The sequence below is a fragment of the Rutidosis leptorrhynchoides genome, chromosome 1, assembly GCF_046630445.1.
Source record: "Rutidosis leptorrhynchoides isolate AG116_Rl617_1_P2 chromosome 1, CSIRO_AGI_Rlap_v1, whole genome shotgun sequence".
Taxonomy (NCBI): Eukaryota; Viridiplantae; Streptophyta; class Magnoliopsida; order Asterales; family Asteraceae; genus Rutidosis; species Rutidosis leptorrhynchoides.
Window position 1 is genome coordinate 496,130,293 of NC_092333.1, and position 13,038 is coordinate 496,143,330.

A 13,038-nucleotide genomic window follows, 5' to 3' on the forward strand; every position below is an offset into this window, starting at 1 on the left:
AACTTCAGATATGCGTACGCAAATTAAATCCTTTAAACAGTTACCAGGTGAATTATTTCATGAAGCGTATGAACGTCTGAAGGAGTTACTTAGGGCTTGTCCACATCATGAGATACCTAGGTGGGAATTGGTTAAAGTTTTCTATGATAGTCTAGATTCCCAAAACAGGCAGTTTCTTTTGGCCGCTAGTGGGGGGGCGTTTTTAACTCGACCTAGTGAGGAAGAGTGGACCTTCTTTGAACAGTTGAGCAAGGGGTCAAAGACCCAAGCTTCAGTTAGTCGTAAGCAACCTAGTACTTCCTGAGTAAACCATGTTTCTGACTCGGGAAGCTCATCTAGGAATTTAGAGCAAGAGTTGGATGACTTAAAAATGCTAATATTTAACAGCCCAAACCAGGGTCTTGCTTGTAATGTTTCGCAGGTACATGAAGTGTGTGAGATTTGTGGAGATCCTTCTCATTATGCATACGGATGCAGAAATGGGATTCCACCAGTAAATCAGCAAATGGTGGAAGAGCAAGTTAATGAGGTTCAGGGAAGGCGGTTTGATCCATACTCTAACACATATAATCCAGGTTGGAGAAATCATCCGAATTTTAGTTGGAGTAATAACAACGCGCTGAATGCTAACCATGGGAACCAACTTAGGCCACCAAATACCTTCCAAAATCAGGGTAATTTTCAGAATCAAGGCAACTACCAACGAAAATATCAAAATCCTTACCCTAACAACCGAAACCAAAACAATTACCAACCTCAGAACCACAACCAAAACCAAACTAGTACTTCATCCAACCAACCACCTAGCTCGGATGCTAAGATGGATGCGTTCATATCCGAAATGCGAAAGATGATAGAGGTACAAAATAAGTCGATTGGTGCTTTGGCCAAGGAGATAGGTAATGTTGCGGAAAGTAAGGGTAATCGGGAACCGGGAACCATTCCAAGCTACACGGTTTTGAATCCAAATCACAAAGAGCAAGGAAAGGGTCATAGTGTTAATATGGTAGGTACCTTGAGAAGCGGGAAAAAGTATGATAATAAAGTTGGAGAAACAGAGGTAAAGCAACCGGAGTCAAGTAAGTCTCCTATTATTCTTGATGAGGATGAGGTAAGTAAAAGTGATAACAATGGGGAGGGGGTGAAATTGACCGAACCAACTGTTAATGAGACCGAGAAAGTGGAGACGGAATCAAAAACCGTCCCATTTCCCAAGGCCCTAGAGTCCCCGAACCAATTCCCTTATGGGAAGAAGGGACCACAACAAGAGGATATGTGGGAAACTTTTCAGCAGGTTAAAATAAATTTACCCCTTCTTGATGCTATTAGGCAAGTTCCTTCTTATGCTAAATTTTTGAAGGACCTTTGCACTCAAAAGAGAAAGCAAAGGGCAAACTTGCCTAAGAAGGTGGAGTTAACCGAGCACCTAAGTGCGGTTGTCTCGGGTACACTTCCACCTAAGTTTAAAGATCCAGGAACCCCATTGATAGCTGTGACAGTAGGGAATGGGAATGTTAAAAAGGCGTTATTGGACTTAGGTGCTAGCATTAACATTTTACCTTTTTGTCTAGTTGACCGACTTGAATTGGGCCTAATGAAACGAACCGACATAATTATCCAATTAGCGGACCAATCAATTAAAACGCCTAGGGGGATACTAGAGGATGTGATAGTAAAAGTGGAGGATTTCTATTACCCGGTAGACTTTGTTGTTATGGATATTGAGACTAGGAATAGAGATACCCAACCCACATATACTTCGGTAACCGCAAGATGAGGATTAACATCTTTAATTCTCTTCGTGCACCGGATGTCCATGAGTGCTATAGGATAGATGTGATTGATGAGTTAGTTGATAAGCATACTTCTCACCTAATAACCGACGACCCAGTAGAGATATTTTGTTTAGGTGAGGAAGAGGATGTCGAGTGTGAAGAGGTCAAAGCGGTAGAATTAGCAGTAGCAAGTACAATGGATTCTAGGTTGCCACCGTGGACTCATAAATATGAGCCACTACCTAAATCCATTGATACTAACACGAGACCTTCACTAGAGTCACCACCGACTCTTGAGTTAAAACCCTTACCGTCTCATTTGAAATATGCGTTTTTGGGAACTAACGGCACTTTGCCAGTTATTATTGCTTCAGATTTGACAGGTGTGCAGGAAAAGGCTTTGATGGAAGTTCTTCATAAGTACAAAGCTGCAATAGGGTGGACAATAGCTGATTTGAAAGGGATAAGTCCTTCGGTATGTATGCACAGGATAGTCACGGATCCTGAGGTTAAACCTGCTCGCGATACACAACGCAGGTTAAACCCAAATATGCAGGAGGTGGTGAAAAAGGAAGTTCTTAAGTGGTTGGATGCAGGGATAATCTTCCCTATCTCTGACATTCAGTGGGTGAGTCCCACACAAACAGTGCCGAAGAAAGCAGGAATAACGGTGATGGAGACTGAGGAAGGTGAAAAGATCACAACTCGTCCCGTGACGGGTTGGAGGGTGTGCATTGATTATCGGAAGCTAAACGCTGCAACTTCAAAGGATCACTTTCCTTTGCCATTTATTGATCAGATCATCGAAAAACTGTCAGGTCAGAAATTTTATTGTTTCTTGGATGGGTATTCGGGTTATAATCAAATACCTATTCATCCTAATGACCAGGAGAAAACGACTTTTACTTGTCCATATGGAACCTATGCCTTTAGGCGTATGCCTTTTGGTTTGTGTAATGCACCCGCGACTTTTCAAAGGTGTATGATGAGCATTTTTTTCTGAATTAATAGGTGAGTCGTTAGAGATTTTTATGGATGACTTTTCGATTTTTGGCAAATCTTTTGAGTCATGTTTGAGTATGTTAGAAAAAGTTTTGAAAAGATGTACCGAAACCAACCTAGTTCTTAGTTGGGAAAAGAGTCACTTCATGGTTAGGGAAGGGGTGGTTTTGGGACATATTGTGTCTGAACGGGGATTTGAGGTCGATAGGGCAAAGGTTCAACTTATTTCTACTCTACCTTACCCGACAAATGTTAAGGGGGTAAGATCGTTTTTGGGACACGCGGGTTTTTATCGTAGGTTTATCAAGGACTTTAGTGTCATTTCTAAGCCATTATGTAATTTACTACTAAAGGACGCACCATTTGACTTTGATGACCAATGTAAAGAAGCTTTTAACACCCTTAAGCGAAAGTTGACCGAAGCACCCATCTTACAGTCACCCGATTGGACCAAACCTTTTGAAATAATGTGCGATGCTAGTGATTATGCAGCAGGGGCTGTTTTGGGACAGAGAGTTGATAGGAAGCCGGTAGTGATTTATTATGCTAGTAAGACGTTCTCGGATGCCCAAATCAATTACACCACCACCGAGAAAGAGTTGCTAGCAGTTGTGTTTGCCTTAGACAAGTTTAGATCGTATTTGTGGGGGTCTAAGGTAGTTGTGTTTTCGGACCATAGTGCTTTAAGGCACTTGCTTGAGAAGAAAGAGTCTAAATCTAGATTGATTAGGTGGATATTGTTGCTACAGGAGTTTGATTTAGAAATACGGGATAAAAAGGGTATAGAAAATGTGGTAGCTGACCATTTATCTAGGATACCCCCGCCACCATTTGACCCTACTAAACCGATCCAGGAGAATTTCCCGGACGAATGTTTGTTTAGTGTTGTGCAGGTACCTTGGTTCGCTCATATTGTTAATTATTTGGTGACTAACAAGATACCGGAACATTGGAACAAGCAAAAGAGGGATTACTTTTTGTCGCAGGTTAAGCATTATATTTGGGAGGATCCGGTTCTTTATCGAATTGGACCCGACCAAATCATTAGGAGATGCGTGGCGGAAGAGGAGCATAAGGACATTTTGGCACATTGTCATACTTTTGCATGCGGAGGACACTATGGGGTAAAGAAAACCGGGTGCAAAGTACTCGATTCAGGTTTCTTTTGGCCTTCTATTTTTAAAGATGCATTTGAATATGTCAAAAATTGTGCTAGGTGTCAAAGAATGGGGGGAATTTATAAACGTAATGAAATGCCCATGAACCCAATTTTGGTTTGTGAGATCTTTGACGTATGGGGTATTGATTTTATGGGACCTTTTCCCCCGTCTTTTGGTTTTGAATGTATTTTGGTAGCCATGGATTATGTCTCCAAGTGGGTGGAGGCTGAGGCTACACGAACAAATGACCACAAAGTTGTCCTTAAATTTGTCAAGAAAAACATTTTCTGTCGTCATGGTGTACCTAAGGCCATAATTAGTGATGGGGGTTCACACTTTAAGAACTCCTACTTTGCTAAAGTTTTAAGGGATTATGGGGTAAATCACCGAATTGCTACGCCTTACCATCCCCAAACAAGTGGGCAAGTGGAGGTATCTAATAGGGAACTAAAAAGAATTTTGGAAAAAACCGTAAATCCTAATCGCAAAGATTGGTTTTTAAGACTAGACGATGCGCTTTGGGCTTATCGGACAGCTTTTAAAACCCCTATTGGTACTTCACCTTACCGACTTGTTTATGGAAAGGCATGTCACTTACCTGTTGAAATTGAGCATCGTGCAGAATGGGCTATTAAACAGGTGAACATGAGTTTAGATGAGGCAGGAAATGCAAGGAAGTTGGAATTGACAGCATTAGAGGAACTTAGACGTGAGGCGTATGAAAGTTCAAAGATTTACAAAGAGAAAACGAAAGCTTTTCATGACAAGCAAATTAGTAGAAGGACGTTTGAAGTGGGGCAAAGTGTGTGGCTATTCAACTCCAGGTTAAAGTTGTTTGCGGGTAAGTTAAGAAGTAAGTGGAACGGTCCTTATGTGGTTACTAAGGTTACTCCGTACGGGGTAATTGAGATTAAGGATCCGAAAGGTGGGGAGCCGTTCTTAGTTAATGGGCAACGGTTGAAGATTGCTACCGGGTTGTCACTTGATGATGCTAAAGTAGTCAAAACAATCCGGTTTGAACCTATGCAAATGCAACAACTTAGGGTGATTAGAGTGAATGAACCGAGAAAAGGTGATAGCAAAGAAAATGTTGACTCATGGCTTGATCAAAATGTTTCTATTAGTCATGTGCCTGATGTTGTTGAGTGGGAAGATGATGGGCGATTTGATGATGCGTCCGAGGATGCGGTGTCCGAAGTTATTTCGGATGAATGTTTTGATGATCTTTATGAAGAATTACCTTTGGATGAGAGTGCACGCGGTAAACCGGTGATTCTTTATCAAGAAGATGACCCGGGCGAGATACTATTTGAGTTAAGTATTATAGGGGTGCTACCTCACCTTGTTAGTAGCCATCGTGAGTTTAAGGTGATAGCCGATTCGGGGTCTTCGATTAACATAATGTCATATGAGACGTACAAGCAACTTTTTCATGGTGAATGTTCGTTGTGTAAGTTGAAGAAATCCGATGCCGAAATCACGCTTGGTAATAATACTACATGTAAGGCACTCGGGGTGGTTAATAAGGTTATGGTTAGTGTGAAAGGTGTTTTCATTGAGGTACCGTTCACCGTTTTTGATATGCCAACCGATCATGATGTTCCATTGCTAGTAGGTAGGGGGTTCATTTCAACCGCGGGTGGTAAATTAGACCCGGGTGCGGGGTGCATCACTTTTGAAGGAGGAAACGGGATGTTTAGGTTTTGTAATTCAGAAAACATGCGTTTCCCTTCAGCCTATATAGTCGAAAGAGAGTTTGTTGAGGATTATTGCAGGAAAATTAAGGTAGAAAAGAATGGAGCAAGTGAGGAGGTCGTTGAAAATGTGGTGGATGACACGGTAGATATAGGTGAAAGCTGTCCAAATGATGAGTGTGGGGGCATTTCCCATGATCAACAAGTGGATATCGAGAAAAGTGATGAAAATTCGGAGGGAGTTGAACGTATAGGTGTTGGCACGATCACGGAAACTCCGGAGTTAGATAAAGGAAAGGAGGTAGATGTAGACGAGATTCGAAAGACGCTTGAAAGTATGTGGGGGAAGAAGAATACGAAAAGGTTCATGAATAACACCAAGACGTCTTTTGTTGATGACGAGGGTTGGACGATTAAAGTAGAGTATGTTAAGCCTAACCCGAAATGTGAATATAAGCCTCGCATTAAATATAGAGATCCGGGTGAGTTTGCGGTTATTTGTCAATTTAAGAAGAAAGGGGCTTACCGAGCATTGTTAGATTTGGGTGCGAGTGTTAACATGATGCCAACTAAAATTGCAAAAGAAATAGGCATTCGAGAGTTGGTTAGGACTACTACGAATATTCGAATGGCTAACCAAACGATTGATGATCCAATTGGGATTGCGGAAGATGTTCGTTTCACTATTCATGGCATTGGGTATAAGGAGGATTTCTTCATTATGGATTGTGAACCGGATGAATTCACGCCACTTATATTGGGACGAGGATTTTTAGTAACCGCAAGAATGACTTTAGATTTTGATGCGAGAACGTTAACGATTAGAGATCGAGATAATATGCTCACGTTTGGCATGGAGGATGGATTCGGCTTCGGTAATAAAGGAGCCGATGATTCGGACGAAAACTAAGCCGAAAAAGGAGTCGAGTGCGCGACTCCATAAAAAACACGCACACCCTTGTAAAGTTTGTAAGTTTTTATTTTGTTTTGTACATGCGGGCGGGGCAAAGAACCTAAATTGTGAATTTTAAAACGGGAACGGTTTAAAAGACTATCTCTAACTTTTTGCATTGAGGACAATGCAATGCTTAAAGTGTGGGAGGGGGTCAAGGTTTTTAGTCCCTAAAATGTTTTGTAAAAAGGAAATGAGAAAAACGGAAGTTTCGTGCGAAAATAAGGCGAAAATTAAAAAAATAAAAAAACTGAAAAATGCTGAATGATGGCGTAAATTACGCCATTCTGGGCGTAATTTACGCCTATACAATGTGCAAAATCAGTCAAATGTTGGGTTGGGGGCGTACAATTACGCCCAGTTTTTACGCCTGAAAATACAAAGGCGTAATTTACGCCCAGGCCAGCGTAAATTACGCCAGTCCAAAAATTCTGGTGCCGGGGTTTAAGTTTAAAATTGGTGAAAAATTTATTTAATCAAACCCATAACCCACGCAGCCACAACCACGAACACACACACTCAAAACCCTAATTTTCTTCATCTAAACATCCAATCTAAGCTTGAATCATCACCAATTTGTTATAACACTTTAATTAAACATCCAAATCCTTCGCAAATCATACAAATTGGGTTTAATTGGTGTTCTTGGGTAAAAATCAAGTTTGGGGGTTTTGGTTTGTGAGTTCAATTCTTCAAGTAATCATCCAATTCGTGTGTTTTAAACATCAAGGTAATCATTATTCTTGTGTTTTTCATTGTTTTTGATTGTTAATTTAAGGTTTTTGTTATGTTCATGTTTATGTGCTAGGGTTAGTCCGAATTAATGATGTTTGATTATTATTTTTGTTCTAGCTTGTGTTAATTGTGTTTAAATATGTCAATGTAGTTTGTGTGCATGATTAATTTGAAAGTTAGGGTTTAAACTTGTTAATTACTTTCAAGTGGTTGACTAGGGTTGACTTTGACCAAGAATTGATAATGTTAGTGATTTGATTGTGTGTTTCTAAGTATTTAATGTTTCAATTGATGTTTGTTAGGTGTCAAAGCAATAATGTTCGTTAATTAAGTTTATAGTTTTCGTTAATTTGATGATTACCATGATTATGTGATTGATACTTGCGAAAAGGAGTTGACTAGTGTAAATGTTAATGTGAAACATGTTGAAATAAGTGTTTGTGGTTGAATTAAGTAGGCAAGGTTGATATGTTAGTGCAAGAGAATAGGAATGACATGTATTGCTAGATGTTTTCATGTGATATTTTGAGCAATAACATGTGAGGTGTTTTGCTAAGTACTAATGAGTTTGTTGAGTTATGTGATTGCAGGAAATGTTGCGAGGACTTAAGAGAGGTCGTGGTGGTAACCAAACTTGGGCACAAAAATGGGAGGACAAGAGATGGTTAAGTGAATTGCCTTATGATGTGCAGGTTCGGTTATATACTGAGAAAAAGGATCAACTTTTAAGGAATGCCTTTTGTGAAAGGTTTATCACCTCAAGTGAGTGGAGGAAATACGGGGTGTTTCAAGTTTTTGTCGATTGGGGTTGGAGTGCTATGCTTCAACCGGTTCAAACAGGGTTTGAGCAAGAACCACTAGGGTGTTCTTGGGAAATGACCTATCCCAATCAGGTTTTTCAATGGATGTCCACCTTAAAATGGATTCCAGGGGATAATTTTCCAGCAACATTAATCTTGGAGGGCAAGGTGGGTAACACAGTGGTTCCGCTTACCATGGAGACTTTCAATGAGTTAGCTCATCCCGATATTCTGTATGATTCGGGTATTCTTATTCCAGGGAAAGATGCATATGACTATCCTACTGAAAAAAAGTTGTTTGAGGTTCCAGCCGATCAGTATGCTCATGTGTTAAGGACATTGTTTCATGTCGACCGTCTTGATATTGAGAATTTCGAGTTAGAAAGAAGTAAGTTAAGAATCATTCCGAAGTTGTTGTCAACTGTGATGCACTACAACATTTATCAACGAAAAAGTGATCTCATTCATGTTCGAACCTATGAGTTACCGTTGTTGTATGCTATGGTGACCAATTCGATGGTGCCTTCTTCGCGGTTGGTTATGATGACGTGGATATGGGAGTGTCGACATCAGCTAAAGCAAAGGGCGGTGATCCCCTACATGAGGTTCTTATCGTTTTTCTTATGGAGAAAGGGAGCACTTTCTAATAATCCTAGGGGTGTAAAGGAAACAATGAGGTATGTTAAGGAAAATGTGGCTGGGTTACAGTTTATGAGGGAAGGAACGGGTTATGTGATTGAGAATCCGGCTTATGTGGAAAGGTATACTTTTGGGGTTAATGATGATAATCTTCCTGCGGATGAAGCAGAGTATGATACGAATGATTCAAATGAGCGGCTCGGGCGACAGTTGGATGAGTTAGAGGAGAGGAGTGATCCGGATTTTAACCCTCATGGAGAGGGGTCGAGTAGGGGTAGGCGTTATGTTCAGGTAGATGAACGACAGTGGGCGCGAATGGAGGAGCAGCAGGGTACCCTCATGGACATAGCTAGGGCTCAGATCTACATGACTGAGCGATATCAGCAGGAGGTATTTGAGAGGGATAACCGGAGGTGGCAGTATGATGATTTGGTACATAATCGGCCAGTTACACCATATTATGAGCCGATTGATTATACTACTTATGCTTCGGGATCTACACCCGGGATGGGATATGTGGCCCCACCCGCACCTTCTATCGCACCACCATTGTTCTATCAGCAGCCTACACCATTGCCACCGGAGATGGAGAGAGTTCGGGAAGAAGGGAGGAAGTCGGTGTTTGACATGGAACCGTTGGCGAAGAGTATGTTTGAGAGTATTTTTGGTCCCGATTCCCGAATGGAATGAGCCTCTCTGATTTTTATCAGGTCCCGTGCTCCGTCTGTAATAAACATGTACACTTTACTTTTCTTTTATTTTTCTTTTATTTGTATTTTTATTTTTTATTATTTTTATTTTAAGTAGTTAAATGAACTTTGTGGGTATGTTCGCTATAAGCCCTCACGAGACACAACTCGTCCACCCGAGCTATCGGGTGGTTTAAAGCGGGATCCCTCTGTAAACGGGCTAGTTAGTTTTTACTTTTTCTTTTGTTTTTGTTTTGTGAGAATAAAATTGGATGGAAGGAAACATGTTGTGAGATGAAATGGGAGATTGGTGTCGTTGTCACGAGTGGTATTTTGGGAAGTTGCTTTTGTAATCCCGGATAATATTGTTCTTTTTCTTTCTCCTTGTTTAATTTCCTCACTTTAATTTAACATAACTTTTTAACATGCGTACGAGGACGTAGCATGATTTAAGTGTGGGGGGGGGGGGGGAGGAAGGAAATTTGCACATTTGGCTTAGCTTGAAAATGTTTGTTGTTTAAAGGTTTTATGTCTTAAATGGTTTTAATGGCCTAGGTGGTAAAAATTTGAAAAATTTTAATTTCAAGGCTATAATCAAGATGTTGACCCATGAGAGTAACCTTAGTGATTAGGGATTAATTTGGAATTTCTTTGAAGTTTTTGGACTTGGCCGGTGAGGAATGATAGTGTTAGACATTTGACCTTGTTGACCTTGACTAGTAACTTTAAGGAAATATACTTTTGTGGAGAAAAGAAAGTTTAAAAAGAAAAGCAGGAAAAAGATCCCGAGGTTTTATGCTAGGTAACATGGATGATAAAGAAACACTTTAGGATTTTTCTTTTTAAACCAATTCTTTTTATTTTTGCAGCCAGTCTACCCAGGTCGTTAGTACACAAAATGTGTACTAGAATCAATTAGTGACCATTAGCAGCCTAAACCTTTAGAAAAGTGATATAAAAAAAAAAAATCTGAGAAAAAGAAAACCAACTTCCCATTCCTACCCTTATTTTTGGTTATTGATGTTGAATTAATCCTACTTTATCTTGTTTAGATTTGGTAACACTAGATGACAACGCAACTCATTTTTGCTAAGATATAATTAGTTTAAACTAGCATGGCAAATATAACTAGCTATTATGTTATAGTGTTTGTGGCTTTTTGATTAGTTTGACTCAAAGTGGTCTCCGGGGTTCCACAATGGAGTCCACGATTTACTCACTAGTATGAAAGTGCATAACAATGATGATAGTCACCAATGCAACACTTGTAGAGTTTACTCTTCCCTAGGCAAAGGTCGAAAGGGGGTACTTTATATCACAAGCTTTGACAATGATATTCACCACACCCAACACCCATTATCCATGATACATACATACATCTATATATATCATTGTCATCATCTCCACAATATTCACCATTACATCCCAAATGTTCTCAAATGTTTCATATGATATGTGCTAGTTCATTGAAGTTGAAAAAAAAAAAAAACAAAAATGATATGTTATAAAAGGAGGAGGTGAAGAGACGAATTTAAAAGAATAAAAAAGAGTAGAAGAAGAGTACGCCAAAAATTGTGAAACGAGTGCCTTATAAAGCATGGACCACTGAGGCATAAAATTCATCTCGTTGAAGTTTAAGTTTTAGAATATAAGATTCCTTATAACCTTGCAAAAACCTATACCTTCCATGAATGCCTTGCACAAATGGGCAATGTAACCAAAACTTCACCATTACCGAGCTTGTGGTATGGGGTATTTCTAACTAGACTTAGGGGGTTCATTGGTGTCGAGACTTAGAAGGTATGCACTTAGTACTAGTGTAGACAAGGGCATGAGTTTGGCTAATTGAAAAGTTAAGGAGGACAAAAACACAAACATGTGCACAATTCTAGTTATGTTTGACATTCCGGTTTATTGTAATTTATCTTGGTACGAATGAGGGTCACGTTAAAATTTCTAAACCTTATAAAGTTTGAATGGTTCAACATTCGTAACCGTTTTACACCATTTTTATTTGAGTCATGGCCAACCCAATGAAATTAATCCGGATTTAATGTAACCCGTGTTGTGTTTCTTTTGACATGTTATTTAAATACATTTATTTTGATCTTAAAAAGAATAAGTGTGGATCATGAAAGTTGTAAGGATAATTGTTTGATTTAGTGCTAAGTTTTGATCCATATGATGATTTAAGGAAAATGTTTGAGGATTATGAGGATATGATTAATGGAGGAATTATTGAAATAAGGAAATGATTTGTGAAAAGGAAGTTATGATTGAAGGTTTTAGAGAATGAAAGTTATTTGAGGTTTTGAGTGAATTAACCCATATCGTATTTACATCTTGATTTATAGTTAATTTTGCTTGTGAAAAAATTGTTTGAGTTAATACCACCTAGGTGTTATTGTCTTGTAGCTAAAAACAGATTTGCTTGAGGACAAGCAAAAGCCAAGTGTGGGGGATTTGATCGTTCCTTAATTGTCACGATTAATTCTAACTAATTACGCAAAATTAACGTTACGCAAGTGAACAAGAAGATACTTTTATGGAGTTTTATGTGTTTACAGGTATTAAAGGTGTTGGCGCAAAAGATCGTGCAAAAATGGCGTTTTGAGTGAAAGACAGTGGAAGATGGACATGATTTGGAAGCAAAAACAGGAGCAGCTGAATTAACAAAGGCGTAATTTACGCCTGATCTGGCGTAAATTACGCCAGTACACAGATGCCTCTCAGAACAGAAATCACTTGGAGCCGTAAAAATACGCTGAGCAGAAATAACAAAGGCGTAATTTACGCCAAGACTGGCGTAAATTACGCCAGTACAAAATTCCAGAATCCGGGAAAAACGAAAATTAGCTTTTGGATAGAATTTCTTAACCCCTATTTAAGGAGGTCTTTAGGGTTACGAAAAACAACTTTTCCCTACCAGTTTTTGCAGCAGAGAACACCTAAAAACATCAAAAATCTTCACTCAAATCACCATTCTTTCTAGATTAAAGTCAAGATCAAGGTTCAATCATCATGCAAACGTCAAGGATTTTATTGATTCTCACCACCATCATGCTTGGCTAGTAATCTAATCTTTATCCTTTCCATGAACAATTGAGTTATGTATGATTTCATTCAAGATTATGTGATTTGTGATGTTTAATACTTTTGAATTATAATGTTATGAATCAAGTTGATTGTTGATTAATGCAAGTTCTATACTTTGTTATTGCAAGTTAGATTATTGTGATTTAACAGTGTGTTCTTGATCCAACTTAGTGTTAATTAGATTAGGGATAAAGACACTTTGTCTAGGTTGCATAATTTAATCTCAAGATAATAGAATTAATGAACTCAAGAAGTCTTGTCTATGAGATTTGATCAACAATTGATAAACATGATGCTTGTTTGAATGAATGCATGCTAAATTGGGATTGTGAAAGGATAAAGGCTTTAATCTCATTGTTTACATTTCAATCTTTTCAATTGCACTTTTGTTTAAGTTTAAATTTAAGTAGTAATCAATCTAAGTAGTTTTATAGTTAAGTTAGTTAATCACAAACAACAAACTCTGGAAATTGCTTGCTTGTTGACCATAACTTCC

The 13,038-nt window shown here is 39.0% G+C and overlaps 2 protein-coding genes and 1 pseudogene across 2 annotated transcripts; 2 read left to right on the forward strand and 1 right to left on the reverse strand.

The window, feature by feature from the left end:
- Positions 1 to 114, reverse strand: LOC139887010 (small nucleolar RNA R71; annotated as a pseudogene).
- A 391-nt stretch (positions 115 to 505) lies between these two features.
- On the forward strand, positions 506 to 1,777 carry LOC139840934 (uncharacterized). The gene has a single exon (XM_071831176.1). The coding sequence runs from the start codon at positions 506 to 508 to the stop codon at positions 1,775 to 1,777; it is 1,272 nt and encodes a 423-aa protein (XP_071687277.1).
- Positions 1,774 to 6,541, forward strand: LOC139840940 (uncharacterized). The gene is made up of 2 exons (XM_071831183.1): positions 1,774 to 2,502; positions 2,978 to 6,541. Exons 1-2 carry the CDS (start codon positions 1,774 to 1,776, stop codon positions 6,539 to 6,541), a joined length of 4,293 nt encoding a protein of 1,430 aa, XP_071687284.1.
- The last annotated feature ends 6,497 nt before the right edge of the window (positions 6,542 to 13,038 follow it).

Excerpts from the sequence above, each read along its gene's own strand:
- LOC139840934 (XM_071831176.1), top strand. The coding sequence starts at position 506 with ATGGTGGAAGAGCAAGTTAATGAGGTTCAGGGAAGGCGGTTTGATCCA.
- LOC139840940 (XM_071831183.1), top strand. The coding sequence starts at position 1,774 with ATGAGGATTAACATCTTTAATTCTCTTCGTGCACCGGATGTCCATGAG. Across the intron at positions 2,503-2,977 it reads GTCCCGTGACGGGTTGGAGG|GTCGATAGGGCAAAGGTTCA; the intron begins GTGTGCATTGAT and ends CGGGGATTTGAG.